The sequence below is a fragment of the Lepus europaeus genome, chromosome 13, assembly GCF_033115175.1.
Source record: "Lepus europaeus isolate LE1 chromosome 13, mLepTim1.pri, whole genome shotgun sequence".
Classification (NCBI taxonomy): domain Eukaryota; kingdom Metazoa; phylum Chordata; class Mammalia; order Lagomorpha; family Leporidae; genus Lepus; species Lepus europaeus.
Window position 1 is genome coordinate 27636041 of NC_084839.1, and position 27653 is coordinate 27663693.

Genomic DNA, 27653 nt, shown 5'->3' on the forward strand with positions numbered 1-27653 from the left:
CCTCCCCTCCCTCTTCTCTCTCTCTGTAACTCTGCCTTTTGATATAAAATAAATAAATCTTAAAAAAAAAAGCTACCAGACTGGAGGAACTTAATACAGTCCATGAGTTAAGCAAGAGACACAGGCAAACTCAGTAATGCTGTCTTCTCCACCCCACACGTGTTTCCCCTGGCCTACAGAGAACCAGCCAGAATGCACAGTGAGAAGCCAGGGACTCCTCAGTCCCTATGTCCTTTAAAAGGGCATCCCTTAAACTGACTAAAAGTCAGAGGAGAGAACCGATACCGCACTCTGCTCGTTGTCACTGAGACCCTGTGCCTACGGGCCCAGGCTCCTGTGTAAGGCTGGCTTCAGGGAACGTGCCCCTCAGGCAGGGACCCACAGGGACAGATGTATCAGAGAACTTCAGAGAGGGCATTGGAAAAAGGAAAGATAGTCTTTAATTTGGTGCAAAAAACTACAAAATCCCCACATAGCTTTTCTCAAGACGCATTTCCCATGGGTGTTTTGAAGGCCTAAGGATGGGTGTTTCCTTCTGTTCCACCTTCAACTTGGAATGTCTGCCATCTGTGGATCACAAAATCCTAAGTGTGGTTCCCAACTGCAACCCAAATGCCATCGCCTCCAAAGAGCCTCCACCTCCCAGCGTGGTAAATTCCCTCTCCTGCACAGGCCAGCCTGAAGCTGTTCTATCTTCCTCACAGAACAGCTCCAACTTCTGAGCTTTGCTACGAGACTAGGACAGGAACAGCCACACCCAACCCAGGGACAGGCCAGGAGAAGGGCAGACAAGGGCAGACAGTCTGTGCATGGGATCCAGAGCTGAGCTGATGGCATGGGTGCAATCCACTCTGCAGCACTGGGAATCTGTCCAATGTCCATCTCACCCACTAGACCATGTCGGGTCCTGGGGAGTAGGGACTAATTCCTCTCTCAGAATCCAGCATGTGCTAAATGCACAATAGATGTGTTGAGTGAATGGGTGAGCAAGGGAATGAGCGAATGAGATGCACAGTGCAAGGTCAAGGTTGGTGGCGATTCACCAGCAAACAAGGCCTGAGCAGAGTAGCAAAGGCAGCGTGTCCAGGTGAATCCTCGGCGGCGGCAGCCACAGTTGTTGACAGGCTCCCGTTCGAAGGGGAATGAGAGACCTCCTCGAAACTCAAAGGAAGAGCCTGCAGCCTCAGTTTTCAAGGAGCCAGAGCACTAGAAATACCGAGGATCCTGGCCCACAGGCACCTGCTGGTCCAGCCCCCATGGCCTTTCTCCTCTTCTCACCTGGCAAAAACCCACCCATCCCAAGGCCTGGTAGATAGAACTACAGACTGCTGCCCAAGGGTCATGGACACAGTTCTACTGCACAGCCACTTCTAGGATGTTCTGAAACTCTCCCTGCTGCTCTCTTCCTCCCCCAGGGCCCCCTGAAATTCCAAGACACTCCAGAGCGAAGCACAGTCAGAGCCACTGTCAACACACTTACTCCCTGTGTTGAACAACGGTGCTCAGGAGAGACCTGGGTATACCGGATGGAGACAGCTTCATTGCCAAAGCTAAGTGTCCGTGATAGGTTTCTCTCTCCCCTCCCCTTGGCCTTGATGTGGAATTGCTAATGCTGTGCTGAGCTGGTGGAATAGCCTTGACTCCGAGGGAATATGAACATGTTTTTGTGCTTCGCCGTTCCAGCAGTAAAGATTTTTATCCTATTACTGCTAAGTGATGAGTACAAGGAGAGAAATGATGATGGTCTTTGGCAGCCATTCCAACCGAGTAAATATACAGAGGAAGAAAGGCGTGCAGAGACTGGGCCGCTGCCCCTTCATTTCCCAGGATGAAAAGGAGCAGAGGAAAAATGGCTTCCTGGTGAGATGTATCCAAGTGTGGAATTTTCCCTCCAGGCAGGCGATGGACGCCCCACTGTTCGAACCAGTTAGCACCGCACTGGACAAAGGCCGGGACAGTGTGCAAAGGGGGGCAATCAGAACCAGCCAGGCCAGGGGCAGGTGACCTAATGAGGCTCCCCCAGTCCTCATTCCTCGCTGCCCACAGCTCACGGGCTCAGTCCACCCAACCACCTGCTCCCCAGCAATCAAAGCAACCCCATAAGAGGTATTGCCAGGCAATAGCAAAAACATACACTGGCTTTATCAAAGTACCTCCCTCCCACCCCCAGCTTGAGGGCTAGGTTTTCATTTGATGGCCTCTGGTCTGCCAAAGGTTCCGTGTGCAACTTGGGTGATGGTGGATCCAGCTGCTGTCCCCAGAACGTGGTGTGGGATGACTGGGAAATGAGCTCCAGGACAGCTTCTCAGACCCGCCCTAGCTACAGGCCACCTTGGCCTCCCGCTGAAGGCATCATGGATGGCACACACCTCTCCACCCCTGATGCATGGAGCCTTGCGACCACACAGGACCTCGGCAGCAACCTGGAAAGGGAGGCGCTTGTGCGTGCTAACAGAGCTGTCGGCCACAGCGGGGTAAGTGGGACCCAGGATGCCCCACTGTTTTGTTGAACTAAGTAGGGATGGGGGCAGGTGCACACACACCTGTGTATGTATCTGGAAGCCCAGGCAAATGCACAGATCTACAGTTGTGTGGCCACTCATAGGACCATAGGGCTCCCAGCTTACCTAGTTCGACCCCATATTTTAGAGGTGAGGAGAAATGGGTAGGATGTGCCAGAGGTCACTGCTGGTCCCCCCCACCCCACTCCTCTCTTCTTGGCCTGTGCTGGGGACGAGGGACTGCACCCCAGCAGCAGACACAGACACACCTGAAAGCCCAAAGCAGCCGCCTTCAACCTCAAGATGCTGAAAATCTCATCAAGCAGCTCTAAGGGGGAGGGTGGGCCTGCCAGGGTTGGCAGTCCCACAGTGTGGCCATGCAGGCGTCCGCTGGAAGCAAAGAAACATACATAGCAAACCCAGCTGGGTGTAGCCTCACTCCCGCAGACCCGGCTCAGGCTATCCCCTGCTCCAGACTAACTGGACTGCCTCCCAAGGACTGTGGACTCCCTGGAGCAAAAACCAAGAGAGAAACAGTTCCCCTGTTCTATTCCACGTAGCAGGTTCTCCGCCTTCCTTAACCTCCTCTCGCCACACTGTGACACGCGTGGAAGGGGCTCCCATGGCCAGCCTCTTGGCGATTCTGTCGGCACAGCAGCCGCTGCTGGAAACTTCCACATCCTCTTCTGTCTCCCCACCCCACTGCCTCCCCCAGCCCATCACGTGGTGCCTTCAGATTCCTAAGCCGCTCACCCCAACACCCCCTCTCCGCGGCACTTGCTCTAATGCTCAGCTAATAGTCCTCTGTTTCAGACGCTGTCCAAACGCATCCTATAAATCAGAATCCAATTACCGTGGTAAGAAAATTGGAAGCAAATTTAATAAGCTCAGGCCCCTCCTACATGCTGTTCCCTCACTCTTCTCTTTCCAGTAATGAGAACTCTTTAAGGGAAAAAGCCCTTTTCCGTGAACTCTGAGTCTGTTTCTAAGTCCTCACACAAGTGCCCTGGGGACTGAATGGTGAGAGAAGGGGGCTTCTTTTAGCTCCTCTTTTTCTGCCTATAGGAAGGGCTGGCAATGGAGAGTGGCCAAGCATCTTCCCGGTCATACTCTCCCTTTCATTGGTTCAACCAACAGTTACTTCATTTGTGTCTCCCATCAAGCACTGCAGTAGGTGCTCAAATGCTACTCACCCTGGAGGGCAATGACATCCTAACGAGTAGGACCTAAGCTGCAAGGCATGATGGGAACACAAAGGTGACCCAGAGGGAACAAAGCCTATATACTCAGGTTGGGTGCCACAAAGGAGCCAGGAGTCCCGTGTGGGCCAGCGGCTTTGGGGTCAGGAGTGGCTTCTTGGTAGAAGTGACGCTGATAGCCAGAAAGATGGCAGGACACGGATCCTGTGATTAAAGCAACTGGGAGAAGAGGGAGGGAACTGGGGTGGGAATGGGAGGCCAAAGTCCCCACAGGACCTGAGATAGGAGCCATGTCAAAGGGACAGAGAGCAGGCTGCAGCATGTGGGCAGGAGTGTGGCCTTACCTCAGAGCCTTCAAGTCTCTACTCAAACCCTGAGCCTTTTGGATGGGACAACCCACGGATTTCATCTGGTCCACAAGAGCCAGCTGACCGCTGTGGTTGCCAAACTTGAGCCAGTGTCAGAACCCCGTGTTGTGCTTATAAGACCTGGACTGCTAGGCTCCATTCCCCAGAGTTTCTGAGGCTTTGGTTCTGCAGGAGACCCAGGAATCTGTGTTTCTGACAAGTTGTCCCCAGTGATGCTGAGGCCGCTGGGCTGCTCCTTTAGGAAGCTAGACTCTGAGCACCATTCTTTTAAGCTTTTGTGGTTCAAACCCTGATCCACAGACCAGTGGCATCTGCAGTGCCTAGGAGCTTATCAGAAATGCAGAATCTCAGGATCCATCCCAAACCTACTGAACTGGTTCATCACAAGACCCTCAGATACCCTGTTCACTTGCCTAGAAAGTGTGAGAAGCATTTACATAGAGCAGTGTCCTCAGCCCTAGTTGCTCATTCAATTTGCTTGAAGGGTTTGGCAAAGAGATGCTTCAGGGAGCAGGAGTGTGGGCACTGGAGATCCCCAAGTGATTCTTGTAAAAATCCTGGATTGACAACCACTAAGGCCAATGCTCCTAACACTCCACACTCAGAAGACTTTGATTCCACCTACTCCCATTTCTCTGGCCTTGAACCTGACCTTGACATTTCCCTCTATTGTTTGGATCACCACCTCACCAGGTCCAGCAAGCTTAGTGACCCTCCCCAGGACTGGGGACACCAGCGCCCCTTGCTCTGGGGCTTTGGCTGCATCTCCTGCCTGAGCGTCTTCAGTTTCCCAGCAGAACCCTGAATTTCCCTCCAGGCCCTGCAGCTTCACTTTGAACTTGACCTATGATAACAGCACAGCTGAAATGCTTTGAAAACTTACCACAGATTGGGTAAACATCCCCAAACTTGCGCAGATGTTTAAATCCCCAAGTTCTCTGTTAAAGGTTAATGGATTAACAACAGTGGATTGAGGGTGCAGACTCGGGCTTGCCCTCGGAAGGGAGTTCTTTTTTTTTTTCTTTTTTTTTCTTTTTTGACAGGCAGAGTGGACAGTGAGAGAGAGAGAGAGACAGAGAGAAAGGTCTTCCTTTGCCATTGGTTCACCTTCCAATGGCCGCCGCGGCTGGTGCGCTGCGGCCGGCGCACCGCGCTGATCCGATGGCAGGAGCCAGGTGTTCATTCTGGTCTCCCATGGGGTGCAGGGCCCAAGCACTTGGGCCATCCTCCACTGCCTTCCCGGGCCACAGCAGAGAGCTGGCCTGGAGGAGGGGCAACCGGGACAGAATCCGGCGCCCTGACCAGGACTAGAACCCGGTCTGCCGGAGCCGCAAGGCGGAGGATTAGCCTAGTGAGCCGCGGCGCCGGCCAGGAAGGGAGTTTTTAAGTGTGACTCCCACCTCTCTCTTCTTCCTGGTTCACCACGGCACCATTTCTCCATACCCACCCACACTGCCAGGCTCCAGCAAATGCACACCTATGTTCTGTTTGATCCTTACAGAAGCAGAATTAGGTAGGATCGTGGTTATTTTTCCAAAGAGAAAACTGAGCTCCAAAGAAGCTACTAAGCAGCACATCCAAGGCTGGACACAGGGCAGTCTGATCCGAGTCCATCTGCCTCTGCTGCACTCTGTTCATGACAAGGCTGGGCCCCGTCCTGCGGCCGCTGAAGGGGTTGATAAAGTCTGCTTACATTCTATTTTTTAGAATGTAGGTAAAAAGTAGGGCTGGGGTTACAGCAGTGGCCCTAACTGCATTTTTGTCCATTAGGGGACATCATGCAATGGCTAGGGACATTTTTGGTTGTCTCAACTTGGTGGAGGTGCTTTGGAAAATAGAGGCTGGAGACATGGCTAAGCATCCTACAATGCACTTGACACCTGCAACCAAAATTCTAGAATGTCGGTTGCTGCTGCTGATACTCCCAGAGCCACCAGAGGTCACTCAGTAGAGTAGCCTCAGCTGATCAGAGCAGAGGCAAGTGTCACAGTAGGATGAAGTTGGGATACAGCAGGGAGACTATGGGGCTTGGCTGGTGACCCCCAACATCGCAGCCATGGTCTCCCTGAGAAGCAAGGGCTGGAAGTGGGAGATTGTACAGGTCACCACCCAGTGGGACCCAGCTGATGAGCAAATGGCTTTGCTGGCAGTGTCTAGAGTTCTCATCACCGCAGGGGTGACACTGGCAAGGGCTCAGCACTCCACTCACAGTGCCAGACTGTGGGCTTTGTGTACTCTGGGTGCTCAACACCCTGAAGACAGCTGCTGGTCCCATGCAATTACCCCCATTCAATCCCTGGCCTGCCCTACTCCTGCTTGTTCAGCATAAGCTCCACTCCTTCTGAAATGCTCTGGGGAACACACTCCCAGCCCTGCAGGGCCAGGTGGGGACTTAGGCAGACACACTCTCCCTTTCTGTCTTCCCAAAGGGTGTCCACAGTCCCTCAAAATCCTCTCTTCCCTTCTTGCCGCAAGCAAGCAGATCACACTCCCCTAACAGAAGGTACCCACTGGGTCAGAAGCAGAGCTGGGACCTGGGCTCCTGGGGGGACAGGCTCAGTTCCTCATCCACTCCCAGCACACATGCCCAGCCCTTGCAAAACATTCGTTCCCGCCTCTCAGATCACAGAAGAGCAGGAGTGCCGGTGCCAGTGCCTGCTCAGGGCACTCCTTGGTGCCTCCTTCCTGCAGGTGGGGGCGGTCACAGGTGCCTCTCTGAGGGCTCCACCCAGAAGCACCAGCAACCTCCCTTTGACCCTCAGGAGGCCCTTGGCACCTGGACTCAGACCAGGGGAGGGACCACCTGTCCGAGACTCATGGGGCTGCTAAGCCTCCTGTTGCCTCGCTCTTCCTCACCCTCCTACATGTAGTTTCTGCCCAGGGAAATGCAATAGCCTAATATTTAAATGCAATTCTGTCGGTTGCCAAGGAGCAGGATAAGTGCTGAGGAATTAAAATAGGAATAACACAAGACTAAGACTTCAGGAAGCTTTGGGGTCAACAGAAAGGAGGGAGTGTGGCCCATGTCTGGAGTCCCCAGCTGCAGGGAGCAGCAGCAGCCGCTGCTAAGAAAATATTTCCTGGGTCCCTCCAGGGGAAGAAGCAAAATAGCCCCCAGTTCACCCTCCTTGATGGAAGGAGGGGAAATCAAGAAGGCAGCTCCATCAAGGATGCTGGTGATGACAGGCGGTCTGGGTCCCCACCTTGGGAGACACGCTGTAGAAGGCAAGGGCTCTGAGTTGTGCAAACCAGTTGGGGAAACTGTGCCCACTGGCCTGCCTTCCCACGGCACCGACTTAAGAACCCTGGTGTCATCAGCCTCATAATCATGAAAATTTGTAGTCCCCTACCCAGAAGCCCCCGTTTCTACAAAGCAAGTGCCCACAGGCTCAGACACAGAAAGCCCAGAAGCTAAGGTAGTGCCATGGCATCTCCATCAATCACTGCCCTTGAGCCCTCCTACCCCAGCACGTCTGCCGGCTGCCTGGGGCCTGTGCAAGGCCGATTTTCTACTGCAGACAGGAAACACTGCCACACCGGTCTTTGGCACCTTTGGGGTTTGGAGGAGCCAGGGTCCGGACTGACCTGCTTGTTCAGGCTTGTTCAGCAAGCACAAGGGAAGGGTTCACAGTGCGGTACAGTGTTGTCACAAGACCTCTTTTTGCTGGCAAATACTCTCATGAGATGTGGCCTGCCCAAGGGGGTGGCAGGACAGAGGTGGAGCAAATAGGTCCCTGGGCAGGCAGATAAGCAGTGGAAGCAATGGTGAGGGAAGAGGCCCCCTGGGCTTCTCCCCTGACAAAATGCACATGGGCTGTGACAGGAAGCCTCTCTCCTGGAGTCACAGGAGACCACCAGCCTGACTTCCCTGAGGTCTGTCCATCCAGCCCTCCCTACTTGGAAGGTCAGGGCCAGCCATGGGGAACTGCTGGAGGAAAACAGGTCTTTGTGACGTGAGGTCACAGCAAGGTGTCATCCAGGCTGACCCCAGGGAAGGGGGCAGGTGCAGGTGCAGGAGGCCTCTTGGGTGGGATGGGAGGAGGGACAACTGTCACATCACAATCCCTTTGTGTCCAACTGGCACCGAGCGGCTGGCCCGCCCCAGTTCTTGGCACAAGGCACAGAGCCTGCCTCTAAATCAAGCCGATCTTGGTGATAGGGGTGGTGGGGAGAAGGAGGTACCTGTTATGGCGAGTGTCCGGGACAACGCGGTTGCTGGGGATCCGCTCGCTCTCCCGCTGGTTGAAAGCATGCAGCTTATAGGGGTCGTCACCAACACGCCACTTTTTGGCATTCAGGTACCGCCGCTCATCAAACTGGTCCCACAGGTCATCCCAGTCACCATCTGAAGGCTGTGAGACATGAATGGGAAGTCTGTGAGAACGGCTCCCTGCCCTCCGGGAGCCCGCTCCATCTACCAGCCCCCAGCTGCACAGACGAGTCTGGAGCAGCGAGGGACAGAGGCTGGATGTTAATAAACACCATCAGCAACAGTAACACAGAGACAGGCAACAATGTCGACTGGCAACCCTGACAGTGCCACGGACCAGGTGTGACTCCAGGGCCTCAGGCCATCCTCAGAGCAATGCTACAAGGAGTGCTCCCGCTCCCACCATGCAGACCAGAAAACGGCCTCAATAGGCAAGTGTCTGGCCCACAATCCCACAAGGAGGAAGCAGCAGGGTTTGGACTTGAATGCTTGCTCGCCAACCCCAGATGCCACCTCTTGGAACTCCTGTCTTAAAACGCTGGCCCGGTGGCTGGCACAGCAGGGACGCAAGGACTGTAATTTTCCTCACCTGTTGTGGGAAGGGCAGTGGCCAGGAGCAGGATGGCCGTTGGCAACAGTGCACCTGCTGCCCTTGTCCTTTCTTCCTCCTACCCAAGAACCTGCAACCATTATTAAGGAACATCACCAGGGGGCAGCCATTGTGGAGCAGCGGGTAAAGCCACTGCATGCAGTCCTTGCATTTCATCTGGGCATTGGTTTATGTCCAGGCTGCTCCTCTTCTGGGCCAGCTCCCTGCTAACGCGCCTGGAAAAGCAGCAGAAGATGACCCAAGTGCTTGGGCCCCTGTACCTACATGGAAGACCTGGAGGAAGCTTCTGGCTCCTGGCTTCGGACTGGCCCAGCCTGGCCACTGCAGCCATTTAGGGAGAAAAACAACAGATGGAAAATCTCTCTCTCTCCACCTCTCTCAGTAGCCCTAACTTTCAGATAAATACATAAATCTTTTTTTAAAAAATAGCATCACTGGGGAGCCAGCAGAACCTGGGACCCCCCTCCCCCTGCACACAGAGACAGTGCTTGAGGATGTATAAGGTCATTTCTGTCTCCCTGCTCTTGTTTCAACCTCACCAAACCCCTCTGCACTGCACAGGGCAGAAAGCGTTCCAGAAAGGACAGTGGCTTATCTGAGGCCACAGCTAGAAGGAGGCAGAGCCCAAAGCAGAGCTGGAAATCTCGGGCTGCCTCCCCTGCTAGAACCCAGACTGTGCTGCCTGCCCAGCCCACAGCTGTCCTGCAGCCAACAGCGGTGCTCTGTGCGGCCAGTGGGAGGTCTGGGCTCACAGCCTGGGCAAGCTGGACACTTACTTCCGGCAGCCACTGCCCAGTGGGTGTTAGCAACTCTTCCTCCTAGGGGAAACCTAATCTGTGTGCAAAACAGCTCAGACCTTTCAGGTCCATCTAAGACACTGCATCTCAAGAAAGAATTTGCTGATGGGGTCCTGACCTGGGACTTGAGGTTTGGTGTCCTGGAGCCGGCACTGTCACCGAGAATGGGATGCTCATTCACGTCACTGACCCCGACTGTCTCAAGTGTCTCCAGCTAGCTGGGTAAGAGGACAGCCGAGAGCTGTCCACCCCATCACACCACTGCCAAGCAGGATGCACCTTCTGTATCTGGGAGGCTCAGGGCAGGTACAGCAGTTGGTGGTACAGGAGCTCAGGCCACGTGGCAGCAAAGAGTGGCCAAGCAGCTGACATGCTCATCTCAGGCACGGCGGCGATCTTATCCAGTAATTGATCTCTCTCTCTCTCTCTCTTTCTCTTTCTCTCCCTCTCTGTTATCTCCTTTTGAAATAGCATTCTCCTGCTAATAGCACAAAATGAAGCTTTGGGAAACAGTGATTTTTATCCAATAATTGATTTTATTAATGCTGTTGATATTGCTGCTGCTACAGATCGTGCTAGGGGGAATTAGGGTGGGGGCGTGAAACCACCAGCCTGTGCCGTGCCGTGTCGCAACCTGACAGCTGTCATCGCGAGTGCAACATCACCCCAGGGCGGCCCTGGCATCCCGGCCTTGAGGGAGGGGTCGGGGAACTGTCTCCCACTGGCTCCTTTCCAATCCAGTCTATTGCCGTTCTCTAAGTAAGTTGTGAGCCACACTGAGCCCCTCCTGAGTGCTGCAGGAGAGATGTGGAGACTGAAGACCCTGCCCCCTAGGGCCTGTAACGGAGCAGAGGGATCGGCGTGGGGAGGTGAGTTCCATCACACAGGCTCGACGACAGAGTTGTGACAGCACAGGAGAGAGAGGGAAAAAGGGGACCACTGCATGGAGGAGGAGTCAAATGAGTTGATCTTGAAGGATGAGAAGGGGGTAGGGGGACAAGAGTGCAGTGGATAGCCAGAGAAAATGCAGTAATTAATCAAGGCTCTCTGGATACATGGGATGAATGGGATGTCTGTGCATGTGTAAGTTTATATAGGAAGAAATTCATTATAAGGAAGTGCTCACGTGGTGACAAAGGCTGACAGATGCCCAGATCCCAAGAGCTCGTGATCATGATGGAGACCCAGAAGAGCTGATGATTCAGTCTAAGTTCGAAGGCAGAAAAGAACCAATGTCCCAGCTCAAAGACAGCCAGGCAGCGGTTCCCTCGTAGCTTTATGTCTCAGTCAGACCTTGATGGGATCTGGGTGGACCCACCTACGTGAGAGAGGGCAACCCTCAACACAGATCACTGAGCTCCCTGGACTCGAATGTAAACCCAGAAACATCTACACACACACACACACTGCATAACACTTGACCAAATGAATGTTGGTGCACTCCACAACACAGTCGAGTTGATGTGTGAAATTAGCCATTACAGTTAGAGAGGCCCGCAGAGAAGAGTCTATCCAGGGAATGACTAGCTCAGGAATCGGGAGCCAAAAGGTGGATGGCTAAGAAAACACAAGTGAAAGAAAACTCTGGAATGCAGCCGGGTCTGTACGATGCAGGTCCCAGGCACAGCATCTCTGGCCACACAGGTAGGTAGGAGCAGGGGGAAGAGAATTGCCACCGAGAGAGCAGTGGGGGAAGTAACCTCAATAATCCACAGCTTGCGGCCCTCAGACAGACCAAGGCGCAGCCTGTGCTGGGAGCTGGGTTTTCTACAATGATGTACAACTGTCTGGCATAATGTGAAGGTGTGTTTACAATAACAGGTGTGCTTCCCCTTGCACGCATCCTGCCATGCAGGGGAAAATCTCAGATAGGCGAGGGGCTTGTCCTAGGCCTCCAGCCCATAAGTAATGAAACCATGCTGCTTTAATTCCCCCAATGCCACAGACAGAACCAGCAAGAAGCTCTCCTCTGCTGGGAGTCAGTGGACAGAGAAAGGGCTCCCTCCCCCAGAAGACCCACAGAGCACCCACGCCAGGTCAGGGAAGGGGACAAGGAGCACACCCTGTTATCACAGAACCGGCCAGGACCTCCCAGGGCTTCCAGCGGGCCACTGGCCTCATCTGGTTTTTCCAGTTGGAATCAAGAATAGGCTTCAGAGCTCCCCAATTCTTGAGTCTGCATCTAGCCTCTGAGGCCGTGGGTGGGTGGGAGGTGGAGGCTGTCTGTCCTGGCCATGCAGCTGCAAGACACTGGCCTCTCCCCACGATGCTGCACAGGGTTAGGGTAGGACCTTGGCCCTGTGCTTTGGAGCCTCTGCTTCCTGGATTACACGAATGTCCAGGCAGGCTTCCGGACACCACCCTCACCTTCACACCTCTCCCTTTGGGAAATGAGAGTGAACACCCGGGCCCCCCAAAGGCTCCACCCCCAAACTGTGCTCGCTCCTGAGCGGCCTCACCTTGGCCCCTGGCCCCTCAGGCAAGGCCCAGCTCCACTTTCTGACCACAGCTGATTCGGGAGACAGGGACCATGTTTCAAAATGCAAGGTGGATGCCACCCACAGAAACCCCAAGACGTAATCTTTTAAACAGAAAACGTCTCGTGAAGTCTGCCAACACCCTGGCCAAGATTGTAGCTTAAATAATTTGGCATCAAAAAAAAAAAAAAAAAAAAAACTAAAGCTCAACAGCACATCCCTTAAGTTGCTTCACTTCTTTCCTTCCACCCCGCTGCCAGGAGAAATCGCAAATCCCTTTCTAGGCCCAGCATCGCCCGTTCTCATTTCAAGCTGGGGATTTGGCTCTGAAGTCACACCGTCCACCTCCCTTCAGTGAGCCTTGGGAGCTGCCTCCACTTGCCACTCCCGGTTTTGTCCCCCTCCCTCCCTTCTCCCCCCCCCAGCTTTGTTCTATGACTACTCTCTTATGGTCCTAATTCCCTTCTTTTTCACCTTTAGCAGTTTTTTTTTGTTTGTTTGTTTTTACAGGCAGAGTGGATAGTGAGAGAGAGACAGAGAGAAAGGTCTTCCTTTTTCCATTGGTTCACCCTCCAATGGCCGTTGTGGCCAGCGCATCGTGCTGATCCGAAGCCAGGAGCCAGGTGCTTCTCCTGGTCTCCCATGCGGGTGCAGGGCCCAAGGACTTGGGCCATCCTCCACTGCCTTCCCAGGCCATAGCAGAGAGCTTGCCTGGAAGAGGGGCAACCGGGATAGAATCAGGTGCCCCAATTGGGACTAGAACCTGGTGTGCCAGCGCCGCAAGGTGGAGGATTAGCCTGTTAAGCCACGGCGCCGGCCCTCTTTTTCACCTTTAGAACAGAAAGCTTGCTCTCTCTTGGCAAAGCTTCTACCCTACCCTGTCTCATCGTTAATAGAACTCCCCCAACTCACCCATAACAAAACGGCCAACACCAAGGGGAGAGGGGTGCATCTCACATATCTACACGGGAATCTCCAAAATAACAGACACTAGCAGCACCACTCTGAGTACCAGGCTCAGTGCCACACAGCTCCTATGAAAATGAAGCAGCGGGGAGAGGCTGGCACAGACATCAGCACAGGGCAGAACTTTCGCCGTACCCAGAGCACTACTGTGAGGCTCGTAAGCGCTTACAGGGTTTCCTTTTTTTTGGCTCCTCCCCAAAGCAGGTGAGGCTCATCTAGTTGGTTGGAGCTGCACCTGTCTTACTGGTGGGCGGGACCCTGTGGGGAAGGCCACGGTTTGCACGGTCCGCTGCTTTTCCCCTGCCCAGGTGGAGCAGGGTGTCCCACTTCATTTGTGCCTGCATAGGAGGCACCTGTCAGGTGTGGCTTCTGGAAGCAAGCCTCCCATCTCAGGCAGGTGGCTATCTGGCCAAGGGGATTTGGGGTTGCTCCACCCTTGCCCACTAGAGGCACCTCTGAGTGTGCTGGCCCTCAATCTGGATTGAAAGTGGGGAACTTCAGCCTCAGGCAATCCAACTTTCTCCAGCTCTGCTTTTACCAAAAATCCTTGCCTTAGGGGTTAGAGGACACCTGTGTGTCACCTACAGTAATGAAATGAATTCAATTCATATGTGTTTTCCATTTGCCTGCTGCCTCTCCTTTATGTCCCTGTACTGGTCAGGGTTCTCCAGGGACAACAGAACCAATGGGGCATGTGTGTGTACACAGGTGGGCGGGACAGAGGAGTTGATTGACTAGGGAACTGGTTCATGCATCTGTGGAGGTGCAAGTCCAGTATCCACAGGGTGGGCTCCAAGTTGGAGACCCTAGAAGACGTGCGATCCAGGTCCAAATGCACTCTCTGCCTGGGCCCCTGCCACCCACGCAGGAGACCCAGCCCTGGTTGTTGTGACTATCTGGGGAGTGAACAAGCAAATGGAATCTCTATCTCTATCTCTGCCTCTGTCTCTGTCTCCCTCTCTCTCTGTAACTCTGCCTTTCAAATAAATCAACCTTTAAAAAGCATGTGTGTACACACACACACGCATACAGAAAAGTATCAGCTCATGCCTATACCTTTCTATTGTCCAGCCAACTCTGGGGTGACCTTATTTTTCCAAGGACCAGCCAAGAGAGGAGGTAGGGACATCACCCCTTGTGACTCTACTACTGCTAATAGAAGTGCTACCTTCAGGAATGGGCTGAGAAAAAAAACCTGTCTTGGTAGCAGACCTGCCCACCATGTGCAGGACAAGCTCAAAGAGAGACAGACTGGCTGTTGGCCGCCTGGGCTCATGACAAAGGAAAGAACTGGAAGTTCCTTTTCCCTCACCCAGGGACAGCACATCAATTATGGATTATTAGATAAGATCTTCATTTTAATATTTCCTCCATGTATTATCACCCCTTCCTCGCACTGGGATTCTGTCTTGGGAGTTATTTAACTGATGTGCAGAAATCTAAATTTAATTTATTATGATCTAACTCACTTTAGAAGCCAAATTACCCTGCACTGGAGAAGGATCAAGTCAATATCCCACTTGGCTTTCTATTTATCTTCGGCAGGGTTTTCTCTCCTTCTCTTTAGTATTCATTTTATCTCGGGTGCTGGTAATAAATTTAAATTTTCCTCCGAATTAGGCAATTGCTCCTCCAATGTTGTAGTTTAATGGTGAGTATTAATTATAGGAGAGTCGCCTCTTAAAGGGTTTGATAGATAGAATGGACATATAATAGAGGAGGAAAGGGCCATTTCTCAGACCGAATGAGATAGCATATAATTCAGCAGAGATAAGTTTACTCACCCCTTCACCAGCCAGGTGCCTAGAAGATGGATCTATTGGGAGCTGCTCCCAGTGGTGTGTGTCTTGGAGTTCTGGAGGGCTGCCAACCAGGACACCCAGCCCAGGCAATTGTCTAATGCTGGCCCCTTTTCCATGTGCTCTGGTCTCCTTAATCTCTGACAACGAGAGACACCACTGTCTACTCTCCCGTTCCCATACTGTCCCCGTTATGCAACCACCACTCCCACCCCAGTTATACACCACAGGCAAATACAGCTTGGGAAGTAGCTTCCAAAGCAAGAAAACTTCCAATAATTATTATAATTGCCTGAAAATTCCAACTGTGAAATATAATATGATTAGCTGAATGGACAGAAGCCCAGTTTTTGTTTCTGAAACAGGCAAGAATAAAAAAAAAAAAAAAACTTGCACAATTTGGACCTTATATGGAGATTAATTTGTGTGCTAATTAGCATGAGAGGGAGGTGCCAGTGAAACGGAAGTCAGCATAACTGGGGACGAGGCCCGGCTCTCGGGCACAGGCCAGGATGCCTGAGCACTTTCCTATCAGCACCCTGTAAATCCTGCCACGAAGACCTAAGTCAGAGCTCCTTTATGGAGTCTGGAATCTGGAGTCACTCGCCATTGGCTAGAGGACAGTCCCCAGTTGCTGGTGCCCATGAGAGGGCTGGCCCTGTCCACCTCACTTATGTCTGCACCACCCTCTCTGTGTGTTCCAAGACTGCGGCAGCAACCACGGCTCGGGACACAAGAAGCCTCTGTCTCTTCCAGCTCTGGCCCTCAGAGAGCAGAAGGTCATGGCAGAGGAAGCCAGATACCCACATGGGGCCCAGGAGGAAAAGGCTGTGGTAGACCAGATGGCAGTGTGGGAGGGCGGCTGATGCTGGAAGAGAGTGTGCACCAGGTGCAGGAACCAGTGTGCAGGAGATACCAAGGGGAGGGGCCAGACAAAGGAGGGAAAGAGCCAGGAGTATCTCAGGAACAGAGGCCCCGACTGGACAGAGGTGGGCACTGAAACATGCTGTCCATGTGCAGGTCACCTCAGCAGCCTCAGGTCTGCAAGGGGGGTGCTCCTGCAGCCACTTCCAGAGCCAGGGGTATGTGTGTGGCTGGGCGGGGAGATGGGGGTTCAAATTCTCCCAGGATGGCCAACCGATAGGACCGAGTGAACTCTGGCAAGACAGAGCTGGGGCCTCAATGCGAGAGATGCACTCCTCTGAAAACTACTTCTCAAAGGAAAAACAATAAAAGAAAATATTTGGGTTTTGCAGTGAGAGAAGCACTCTCCGTCCAGAAGTCAAGAGTACGCTCCCTTCCTTAGCTTGCTGTCCAGGGCCAGGAAACATCTAAGACATCATCACAAAGCTCTTTAGCAGCAAGCAATAGCTAGGAGGCAAAGCAATTTTCAAGGGGTCCTACCGAGCCACCCGTATCTAGCAGGGGTCACAGATGAGCAGGGCTAGGGTCACAGAGAACAGAAACATGAGCGAGAGCAGTCGCCCGGGAGGGACCGCACCACACCTGCCTGTGTGCGACACAAAACACGTCCATGAGACTGCTCGGGGGCTGCAGGCCATCGCACAGTGACCCCTGGGACAGGAAGGGAATAAAAGGGAAAGAGCAAAGAAAGCCAAAGGAGAGAAAAACCAACGAATGGAAAAGTGAGCACGGTAAGCCCCGTGCTCTGGAGACCTCTGTCCTCCACCCAGCGGCCCCTTGTTCATTTCAGCCTGATTTCTCCAGGACACTCGTGCAGCCGCCACAGTGTGTGGTGGGGCGAAGGTGATGCACGCAGGCAGGCAGCTGAGCCCCAGGGGGACCTGGCCTGGCTTTCCTGCAGCATGGCTCTGCTCAGCGCATCCTTCAACCTCCGTTTCTTCCTCTGTCCCAAGGGCAGTGCTAATCTCGCCCTCACCCAGTGTCTCACCCAGAATCAGATCTCAGAAATGAGATAAGACATGAAAAATTGCCCGCAAAACATGATGCATATGTAACACACGATGATCCTCAACGTGGCTTGGCTGTCCTCACTGTGGTTGTTTTGGGGGACTGCGTGCTGGCCGAGGCAAGCTGCAATTTATAGCAGGACAATGTATGCTGGGCTGCTTCTTCCTGCCTTCCCTGGGGCACCCACGGTCCGCAGGGCGTCTGACCTCACTGTCCAGCCGCAGGAAGTGGCCATCATCCACATCCGTGCCAGTGCTTCCTGGACCCCGTAGGTCTTTCCTACCCCAATGCTCCCTCTCAAGTGTGGGCGTGAGTACTGCATCCTGGACCCCGTAGGTCTTTCCTACCCCAATGTTCCCTCTCAAGTGTGGGCATGAGCACAGCCATGCAAACAGTAAGATAAGAACAGGACTTAAAGAAGAGCAATGCACAGGTTACTATCAGCTTCAAGGGCTACAAATGAAGCTGTCTGCTAATTCCCTCTTGATGCAGGTGGAGGTGGGGCTGCGCTGGCACAGGAGCTATGCTGGATGATCCAACGGAGAGACTCGGGCAGGATCAGGAGCTAGAACTTGCCTAAGATTCCAAGACTCCCAGGGAGCCAGAGGAACCTGGACTCAACACTACCTGTGGACTTCTGAACCCGTCTCCTCCTCCTCCTCTGGACTTATGGGTCCCAAGGGGTCGCCTCCCAGGGCTGGCATGCCCAGTCCAAATGCTGACATCACAAGGAATGTGCTCAGCCAGGTTTTCAGCCTCCTCCAATCTCCCCTAGGTTTTCTCAGGTGACAACGACCTTGGGAAGAACAGAGGCGAGAAGCCGCCGTGGGAAAACTTGCAAAGATTGCAGATTCTCACACCATACACACGATCGCCCCCCACAGCACCAACAGCAAGAAACTGGTAATTCTGCAGTATTTCCTGCTTGCAAGCCCTAGCCTAGAAATGCCCTCCTTCAACCCTGAGCAAAGCTGAGGCAGCTGCTATCACTGGTCCCGCTTTGCTAAACAACTAAAATGACCGGGCCAAGATCACCTCGCAAGTAAACGGAGGTGCTGGGATTACCCCAAGCAGGAGGACTCCAGGCACTGCCTTGGCCTGGACCTGCCCTGGCAGGTGACCACCCACAGGGTGGCATGCCAGCCCAGCCCCTGCCTAGAGACAAAGGGAGGAGGAGTGGGGAGGCAGGCACGGAATGGAAACTTAGTTCTGTGCTCCCTGCCAAGATTATCCCTGAAACACCTCCCCCCCACAACCCCCTTGCCAAAAAGGTGCTAACCTGGAACTGGCTCGAGAGAGTTTCAGAGTCAAGTGCCCAGGAAGCACTGCCACTCGTCTCCCAAAGGCGACATTAGCTAGGAGCCTCCAGCTCTCACCTGAGCAGAATTCGTTCCTCTGGCTCTGCGCCTCCCCAGATACTGCGTACAGCAAGGGCCCAGAGCTTAGCGCATTTTCTGTCTGCTCTGTAAATAAGGTGACATCCAGATACCCTCCGGCTCTCTCAAAACTAGGTCAGCCGCTGAATGTGTAGGTGTGGGTTTGCAACGAGTGACTTTGAAAGGACTCCATCTCCTGGGACTCCAGGGGGCTGCTGGCTGGAAGGGGCTATTTTTATATTAAAAGTGGCCAGGAGTTCCCAGATGTCCGTGCCTGCTGAATACGGAAGGGGGCAGGGGGAGTGACACATGCCTCAGCCAAGGGCAGACTTGGTGCTGCAGGTGATCGCAAGTGATAACGGCAATGGCCTGAAACACTGCGAAAGCCCATGAACCTGTCCTAGACACTGGCCACCTCCCATGCAGCAGGGCCTCGCCCGGGGCCCCTTCAGGCCACTGTCCAAGAGGGATTAATGACAAACTTGCTTCTGTAAACAACAGCTGCAGGGCCACTTCCCTCCCCTTGCGAAGTACCAATAATTGCTCCCTGACATTCCCCATTTATCAGAGCCCCCTTCCGCCGGTCCCCACTGAGCATCCGAGGGGTGCTAAGTGGGAGAGTGACAGTTACAACATCTCCCCGCCCCGTTCAACTCCTTTTCCTCCACAGTGGCCTTCTCTTTGCTGTTGCAGAATTAGGCGTACTCTTGCTTTAATCAAATCCGGGGCTTTGTGGGACCCAGATTTGCAATGCAGATGCATGGAGAAGAGATTAATCACTTCGCCTGAGCTGTTTGGGTTTATGTTTTACTTTATAAAAGTACTCACTACAACATTCCTTTCAGTAATCCATTTCCTTAGTGCATTAAAATTAGATTCTAGAGACCAAGATGTTTCAGCCTGGGAACAGCTCTCCCAGGGCAACTTTCTGGGAAATGAGGTGAAAGCCTCCGAAAGCCCTGGCACACACCACCCCTCTTAGGCCCTCTGCTCACCTGGGTCCCCACACTGGACTCCCAGGAGCTAGGACCCAAAGTCCTGTGGCCCACAACCTCTGGGTGGGACATTTCCCTCCTGCAGCGCTGTTAGGCTGTGAGAGCGACCAGGAATCCTAGGCTCCATCTCTTCTTCCCCAGAGGAAGAAGTCAATGGCAACACAATGCCCACAGCCCTCTGGCTGTTTTCAGTATCATTGGTTCCCTTCCATTTCCCAGGGACCAGCTTCCCTCCAAGGCATCTCCTTGTTCTTCACTGAGTGGCTCCACGCTGGGCCCCTCCTCCAGGCAGTCCCCGGCCCTATCTAAGTACCTCTGCCAGCACTTCATAAGCAGTAAGGTTTTCCAGGCAGAAAAGACAGCTACATGTTCTAGCCTGCCTTGGAAACAGGGGCTGGGAACACAGGCAGCCGACTGGAGGTGCGAGGAAAAAGTAGGTCATTAGTGGTAAAGACTACAATTTTCGAGTGGTTGTTAATGCTCTGTTTATATGGATTTCTTCAAATGTGACATTTTAATGGCATCATAATTGTGTGATTACAGTGCAGTCGACGCTGCTCAGGGAGGGAGAGCGACAGGGACGCCAGCCACCTGCTGGGGGAGGCAGTTCCCTGCACGAGTGGCCGAGGGGACCATTTTGGCACCAGCTCGGGCCAGGATACCTGTGCAGTGTGAGAATGGCTTGGCAGAGGGCCTTCGGCTCAACAGGGGCCATCAGTTCCCCAGAAAGCTGCACCTGACCTAGCCCTGGGACAAAATCCATGCCTTAGGCTGCAGGAGGGGAGGCGACGGCAGTCACACCAATAACAGCTGTGCTGTCACTCACTTCATTCCCTCCCTTCATGGGTGCCTGTGCATGCGTGTGTGTGCATTTGTGCATTTATTCCTTATTTCTGAGTTCTCACTGTAGTCTGAAGGCCCCAGATATTTACAAAGAAGAGAACAAATGCTGAAGGGGGAGGGTGACCCAGGATCTTCTATTATTAGGGACCTCTAGGGCCAGCACTGAGCCATGATTTGGCCTCTCGGCAACACCAGCCCCTGGCGCTCTCATCTCCTCCTCTGCTGGGCTTCTCCTCTTATTCTGGCACCTTCTCTGTCCCCTTTGCTGGCTCCTCCCCTCCCAGGGCTTCTGAAAGCTGGACTTGCTCCTGGAACTAACCCTGGCCCCTCCTCCAATCTTGTCCCCAGTCAGCCAGGGGTGACGTCTTCTACGACTGTGGCTGTAAAACCTTCTAAAGGTGGAGGGATCCAAGCCTGTTTTTCTAGTCCAGATCTCTGTTCTGTGCTCTTGGATCTCTATTAATGCCTGCTTGACAGGCCTACGTGTGTATAACATACGCACCTCACCTCAACGGGTTCCCCGTGGAATTTTGCCCGTCACAAGCTCACCTGCTCCACGCTTTCCAACCAGCCACACAGCTGTTCACACCAGGAATCAGTCACCCTTGGCGCTGCCTCTGCCTTCACTCTCAACTCCTTCACCTTCACCCTGATCAACTGAGCCCTATACACACCGAACCCATCGCCACATCCTGCTGATTCCACCTCTAAAATGCCTCCATCTGACTGCTCCCCTCTTCCATCTCTGTGACCACACCCGACCACCACAGACTTGACTCCAGAAGGCTGCGAGAGGCCTCAGCCACACCTGTACTCTTGCCTCTCTAATTCATTTCCAAAGCTACTTCTTAAAATTGACAGATGAGACCCTCTCTCCAATTCTGGTTCCAAAGCCCATCAGGGGCTCCCACTGCACTCAGAATGATGTCCTTGCTCCATGCTGTGGCCCCAGGGCCCTGCCTGCCCCAGACCTACCAAGTCCTCAGCCCCTCTCCACCCTCCTAGGTCCCTCTGCTCTGGCCATACCAGCCTCTCTTCTGTGTGTAAAACAGGACAAGCTCTGTGCCATCTCGGGCCTCCAGGCCTGCTGGGCTCTCTGCCTCATCCGACCTGCTCCTACTCATCTGTCAGGTATCACACTTGGCACTGTGTCTTTAAGAAGGTCTTCCCGTGAATGATCCAGGCTGACTCCAGTCCCTCCTTTTGTGTACCTTCCCCAGAGGACTGGGAAGTCACAGCCCATGCAAGAACTTCCCCAGCTAGGCATGGCCTCCCTGAGAGCAGTGACCACATCTGCCTCACCCACTGCCGTTAAGGTCGGCACCATTCCTGGCACCTGGCAGCCCCCAAATGTCTGTTGACAAAGTGGCCCAATAGACATTAATGTCTTTTGAAGAGTCCCAAGATTTGGATACAATCATGCCAACATTGTGTACAAGCACAGAGGCTAGGAGGGGATAAGTTTAAATACCTAAACATGGCAGGACAGGGGAGCAAGACTATCCACCTACAAAGAACTTGCGATGGTCCTGGCTCTCCAGCAAGGGGCTGGTCCCTTGGGGAGAGAGGATTAGAGGGAGGCAAGTCCTCTCCTGGGCCTACAGGGATGGAGCAGGCTAAGACAGCAGAGCACAAAGGGAGGAGGGTGGGAGAGGGACAGTGGGGGGCCTACAGGGCTGGGGCTGAGTCTCTCTTTAAGTTGCTGCCTCTGTGACCATGGGCAGATGATGTAACCTCTCTCTCTCAATCGATAAAGCCTCAGTTGTCTAGTTTGTAAAACTGCGAGACTGGTTTGCAGATCTAATGGATTCATATGAGGACAGCATTGAACACTGTATCACACATGCCGTTCCTTACAACTTAATTTGTTAACAAAGCAAAGGCACCCAGGAGTGTGTACAGGGCAGGCAGGTGAGCTCCCTGGGGAGGCAGTGAGGCGTCCCAGGAGGGGCAGCAGATCTGACTCCCAGACCTAGCCCTCGCTACTCAGCTTCCTTGGCTGAGTCACTCTTGCTAATGGGGTCCCTGAATATTTTCCCTACATATCCTGAATTCTAAGCAGTTTCGAGGCTATATGACCCCTTCTTCCAATGTGATAGAAGCCATGGTCCTTTTCCTAAAAGAAACATATGTGCAGACACAGACACAAAATTCTAGCTACAGTGTCAAGGACCTAGGACCACCAAGAAGCCATGGCAGGGGGCGGGGGTGGGTGGCACCTGGCAGTCACATTCAGCATAGAGGAGAGGGCACCTCTCTGAGAGAGGGCATATCCACCTGGCAGCAAAGAAATCAACGCCATCCTCCCCACTCCCCATAGAGGGGTGAAGCTGGTTCCCAGACTCTGCCAGCCTCCGCCTATGCCATGCTGAACACAGTAATGAGGCATGCTGTGTACAGGGACTCCATAATTGGTCCCAGCTCTGTTTTCTTCTTAAAAACCAACAACCTTGAGATGTGTTCTCTGGATGGGCTGTCCCAGGCCTGGCTGCCACCTGGGCACCCCTAGAACACTGCCAGGGGCCCATGCCCAGGAAGAAACCGGGAGCTCCTTGGCTGCTACCTGAAGCCGCAGGCATTTGAGATGGGGCAGGAGGGGAAGAGGGTGGTGGACATCAGCCTACGCAGGAGCCTCCCTGCTCCCTGGTGCCCCAGCTCCCAGGACAGAAGACGGTCCCCTTGTCCTCTTCACAGGGTTGATCAACAGATACATGCTAGGGCCTCGTGTCCATAGCCCTGTATTTAATTTTGTGTTTTGCTGCTGGAGTAACCTTTCTAAGATGTCATTGGATCTCATCCAAAAATAGAGGCCAAGTTCCTTCCCAGGACCTGCAAGTCCTCCCCTGGACTTTTGGCCTTACCCCAGTTCCCACACACCAGTTTCCTCAAATGAAACTGTCACCACCATCACTAGAGGCGAGCCAGGCAACTCTGGTCCATACAATCACCAGGGTCCCCCCTCCCCTCTATGTCACGACACTTATCATAACTGCCTGTTGGGAGGCCATCTTCCCCAAACTGCACATGGGAAGTGGGAGCGTGGGCTTTTGCTCTGAATCCAGGGCGCTGGGCAGAGGCTGGGCATCTTCATGAAGGGCGCTCACAGCCTCAGGCCAGCTCTCCCTCTCCATGCTCCCCCCAGCCAAGAAAGTCAGGCAGACACCGAATGTCCAGCCCTCGAATTAAGCCTTGAGGAGGAAACGAGGAGGCTCAGGCAAAAACATGAGCATGGCATGAAAACCACAAAAACACCACCACACACAGAAATCAAACGAAAACCACGGTCTGAAAGCAAACAGCCAGAGGAACAGCAGAAACACCCGAGACAGGCTGATTCATGGGGCAGGGTAACCTAAGAACGTGAACTTCATCAAACAAGAGCTGAAGAGGAGATGACAGAGCGACGAAACAAAGAATTGCAAAGCTGAGAACCACACGGAACATTTATAGAGCCAATAGCTCAATGTAGAGAACTCCCAGAAGCAGAGCGCACAGAGCAGGAAGCCTAACTACTGATACCAACCCGGCTCTGCCACTCACAAGCAGAGGGACCTTGGGCAAGTCACGTGACTGAAGAAGAGAAAGACTGAAGGCATTAGAGCAACGAGAGGAGGCAGCAGTGTCCAGAAACAGCAAAGGTGACCCCACATCTGGCAAACGGCGACCCTGAAGTAGACAAACAGATGGAACAAAGTGGTATTCAGCTTACAAAATGAATGAGCAAGAACTGAAATCTGTCGGTCCAAAGAGCAAGCCACCTGCCGTGGAAAATGGATACAAAGCTATTGACGGGAGGGCAGCTCCTGATGTATGAACTGAACGTCAAAATTTGAGAAAGAACTCATCAAGCACCAGGGCAGAACTAACAAGTTGCAAGGGCCAAAGCCTGGCAGGCCTCAATGTCCCCCACGGCAACCTTCAGCGTTCGAGGACAAGGACGTAGTCCCCACCGGGGCTCAACCCAAGGGTGACCTGAGAGCATCCTCTCCCGCTGACTTCTGTTCAAACACAGATGGTGAGAGACGGGCGTTCCTACCACCCAAAGCCCAGGGGTTCCAGCACCTGTGAGCCCATTCTGAAGCAATGGGCCAGCTGACAACATCCAACCAAGGAAGAGACGGTTCAGACTGGAACACCAGGAATGGAGAATAAGAACCAGTGCAGCATTCAATCTACTTAATCATGGGAATAAAACTAAACAGCTCTGGGAGTACTCATGAAACATTATGAAAACATTATGCAGTCTGACAACCTAAAAATAATGGTTTTCAGCTTCGATCCCTCTAAGTGTTCATGAAAGCTACTAAGGAGTGAACGTGGATAAGCCTCTTTTCACAATACCCGGCCTCTGAAACCAGCCTACCACTTACTATTTATATGATCTGGAATATGCTACTTAACCTACAGAAGCCTCAGTCCCCACACCTGTAAAATGGGGAGAATCATGCCTTTCCCACAGGGTTTAAGGATTAAATGAAAACACGGCGTGTAAAAAGCAGCGACTTGCACACAGTGACTGTGAAGGTGAAGGTGGCCAAAGGCAAGGCTGAAAATGAAAGCGGAAGTGAGCACCTCCCCATCCCCACGGCCCAGAAAAGGCAAAGGGAGGAACATGGGCTCCGGGCCTGGGTCTGGGTGCTGGTGGGAGACTCTGGGCTTCCCGAAGGGCCCTATCCCAACGACGTTCTAGGTCCGAGCACGGGGAAGCCTTTCCCACAGGGAGGCGTCGGGCCCCAGTTTCCAACCAGGCAGAGACAGCTGCAGATTGAATGCCAGGCAGACAGGATGGGGGTGGGCACCTTTCCCTGAAGGCCGGATGCAGGGTCTCTGTAGGCCCCTCCTGAGAAATGCAGCATGCTGGGACCCAGCACGTGGCCGGGAGGCTGTGTTCTAGGCCCATCTCAGACCCCTTAGCCTACCCTGGGGCAAGTCACTTTCTCTCTGTGTCCCTTTCCTCATCAGCAAAGTCCGGCGAGCCAAGGCGATCTCTGAGGCCCCGCCCACCCTGCCTTGTCTGCAGGGTTCAGAGTTCTAACCTGGCTGTGCCTCAACTCAGGTCTCTGCCGCCATCATTAATTCAGCAAGCACAGCAAAGCAAAGGAGAAAGGGGATGGGGATATGAGCTAGAAGTGGGAGTTAGCAGGTGAGGGGATGCGAGAAGGAGGCAGAGAAGGGAAAAAGCTACGGCAGAGCCAACCCATTCTTCAGCCTTGAAGGGACCTCAGTGCTCCCATTGACCAAGACCTGAGCGTCAGCTGTCTCCCACCTGCGCTGGCCACCTCGACTCAATGCCTGGTCGGAGCACTGCACGACAAAGGCCACACCACCTTCTAAAAAGGGCCCAGGCAAGGCTGAGTCTGTCCGTCCTGAAAGCAGTGAGCCAAGATACTTATCAATTAGCAAGGAGGGGTGGGGAAAGCCATGATTTTATAACAGTAGAGACGTGTGGCAGGCACTACCCTGCACAAGAGACCATGGTTAACATCACCAGTGATAAAGCACCTCTCTCTTGCATAGCCCCTGAAATGATGGCGAGAAAGGCTCAACAGCCCATCTGTAGAATTTTCACCAAAAACACATAACTTCAAAGGAACCAGGAGAAAACATCCGACAAATCCAATTGAGAGAAATTCTACAGAACTGACGGGCCCTTCAAAGAGTCCAGGCTGTGAAAGACATGGAAAGATGGGAAAATAGTCACAGATGGGAAGAGGCCATGGCCACATACTGTGGCACCATGGACTAGGGATCCGCCCACCACAGAAGCTGCCTAGACCCGGTGCAGGTGGAGGGGCTGGGGGATCCAGAACAGGCAGTGCAGAAGGCAGCTGATGAGACTTGGCCACCACCTCAGCCACCAGCCCAGCAGCAGGAGTTGGTTCTACCAGCCCTCCTCTCCCAACACACCAGGGCCATCATCACAAAATACCGGCTACCAGGGGGCTCCAACAACAGAAATTGGTTTTCTCCCAGTCCTGGAGGCTGGAAGTCCAACATCAGTGCATCAGCAGGGCTGGTTTCCACTGAGGCCACTGTCCTGGGCTCACTGTGTCCTCACGTGCCCTCTTCTCCCTGTGCAAGCCCCTGCTGCCTCTCTCTGTGTTCCTTACCCCTTCTCCTTGTAAGGACACCAATCAGATCCAGCCATGTTGCTATGTACAGCCACACTAGGGGTTAGAGCTTCAATATGGATGGGGGGGTGGAGGCGGTTACAACTCCGTCCTCAACACGTTGTCTTACAGATGTTTGCAGAAACTCCACATCTGGCTGGAGAACAGACTGTTCGGGGGTGGGGGGGGTGCACCATGGATGCTGTTGCTGCCCCGCAGACCCCTCCCACTGAAGCTGACACCCACCCCTCAGCTGCTGGGAGTGTGGGCTGCTGACCTCTCCCAGGGCCTCTTCCATGGACACCTGTACTGCTCTGGCCTGCACCTGCCTCTCCTGGGAGGTGACAGCCTCAAACCTAGGGGTTGCCCAGGGCCAACGGCTGAGCAATCTCTGCTGTAGCCCTCTCCTTGGGATCTGCCCTAAGCTGATCTCCAGCCAAGGCCACATCCTTGCACAGAGTCTTCCTCTGCCCTGTCATTGCTTCCTTCTGTGCAGTTCTCCCAGGAAGACTCTCCTTAAATCGCGCTCACAGGGCCCTGCAACTATGGACTCTGACCTGAGACACACAGCACTACCTGTCGATCTTGGCACAGTGCCTGGCCTACACTAGCTGCTGGTCACGACAACGGGCCGGGCTCTGTGCTGCGTGCGCTACACTCAGCATCCTCTGGATCCTCAGAGCAGCCCTGCGATGTGAATCCCATGACTGGAGCGAGTTGTGACAGCCTTCTAATTTGAACCCCAGACTGTCTGGCCCCACGCTCACTCTGTTAATGAACCAGTTCCATCCCCACATGTTCTCAAGGGCTCCTGAGACTCTGATCGCCCTCCCTGCCCATGCTCTCAGCGGATATGACCTGGCCCGGAAGGTCTGCTGCAGTGACCATGGCTGCCCAGCCCTGCCTACCATCTCCCTTCACCCGACTCAGGGCACACGCTGCCGAGCAACCCCAGCAATCTGGATTCTCCTAACTCCTCTACTCCCTCAACGATGGTAGCATTTCCAGTAAATAATGCATGTTACAGAGTATCCATTTGTATAAATATTTAAATTTCCTACGGAGAAATTCCAAGATTTTATTTTTATCTACAGGGGTCTTAGTGCCGGTACGCCAGGTACTATTCCAAGATTTACAGGCAGTGCTGTGTGTCTCACGGCTAAAGACTGGAATCTTCTGTCCCAGGTATTGAGCCAGAGGCGAGCAAGAGAGGACAGAGCCAACCACCCTCTCTGTGCCCTTGGAGGGGCACATCTGGCCCACCCTGACCAAACCTCACAGTCCACAGAGAGCAAAAGGCCTGCCCGGTCCTTCCCCTCTCACCCACGGTGCCACCAGCGTGGCTGCTCAGGGCACAATGGGACGGCTGTGGAAGAGGGCACTTGATGAAATTAAAAGGCAACCAATTTAAAAGAGATTAAGCAGGGAAAAGGGGATTTAATGATCAGCTTTTGCCACTGTGAACTAACT

The 27653-nt window shown here is 53.5% G+C and overlaps 1 protein-coding gene across 1 annotated transcript in view; it reads right to left on the reverse strand.

Moving 5' to 3' along the window:
* The window catches only part of GALNT14 (polypeptide N-acetylgalactosaminyltransferase 14), a 196699-nt gene that overhangs the window by 62995 nt on the left and 106051 nt on the right, over positions 1 to 27653 (reverse strand). Inside the window, exon 2 of the mRNA XM_062210174.1 lies at positions 8251 to 8420. Coding sequence (XP_062066158.1) covers positions 8251 to 8420 — 170 coding nt within the window. The remainder of the gene's footprint in view (positions 1 to 8250; positions 8421 to 27653) is intronic.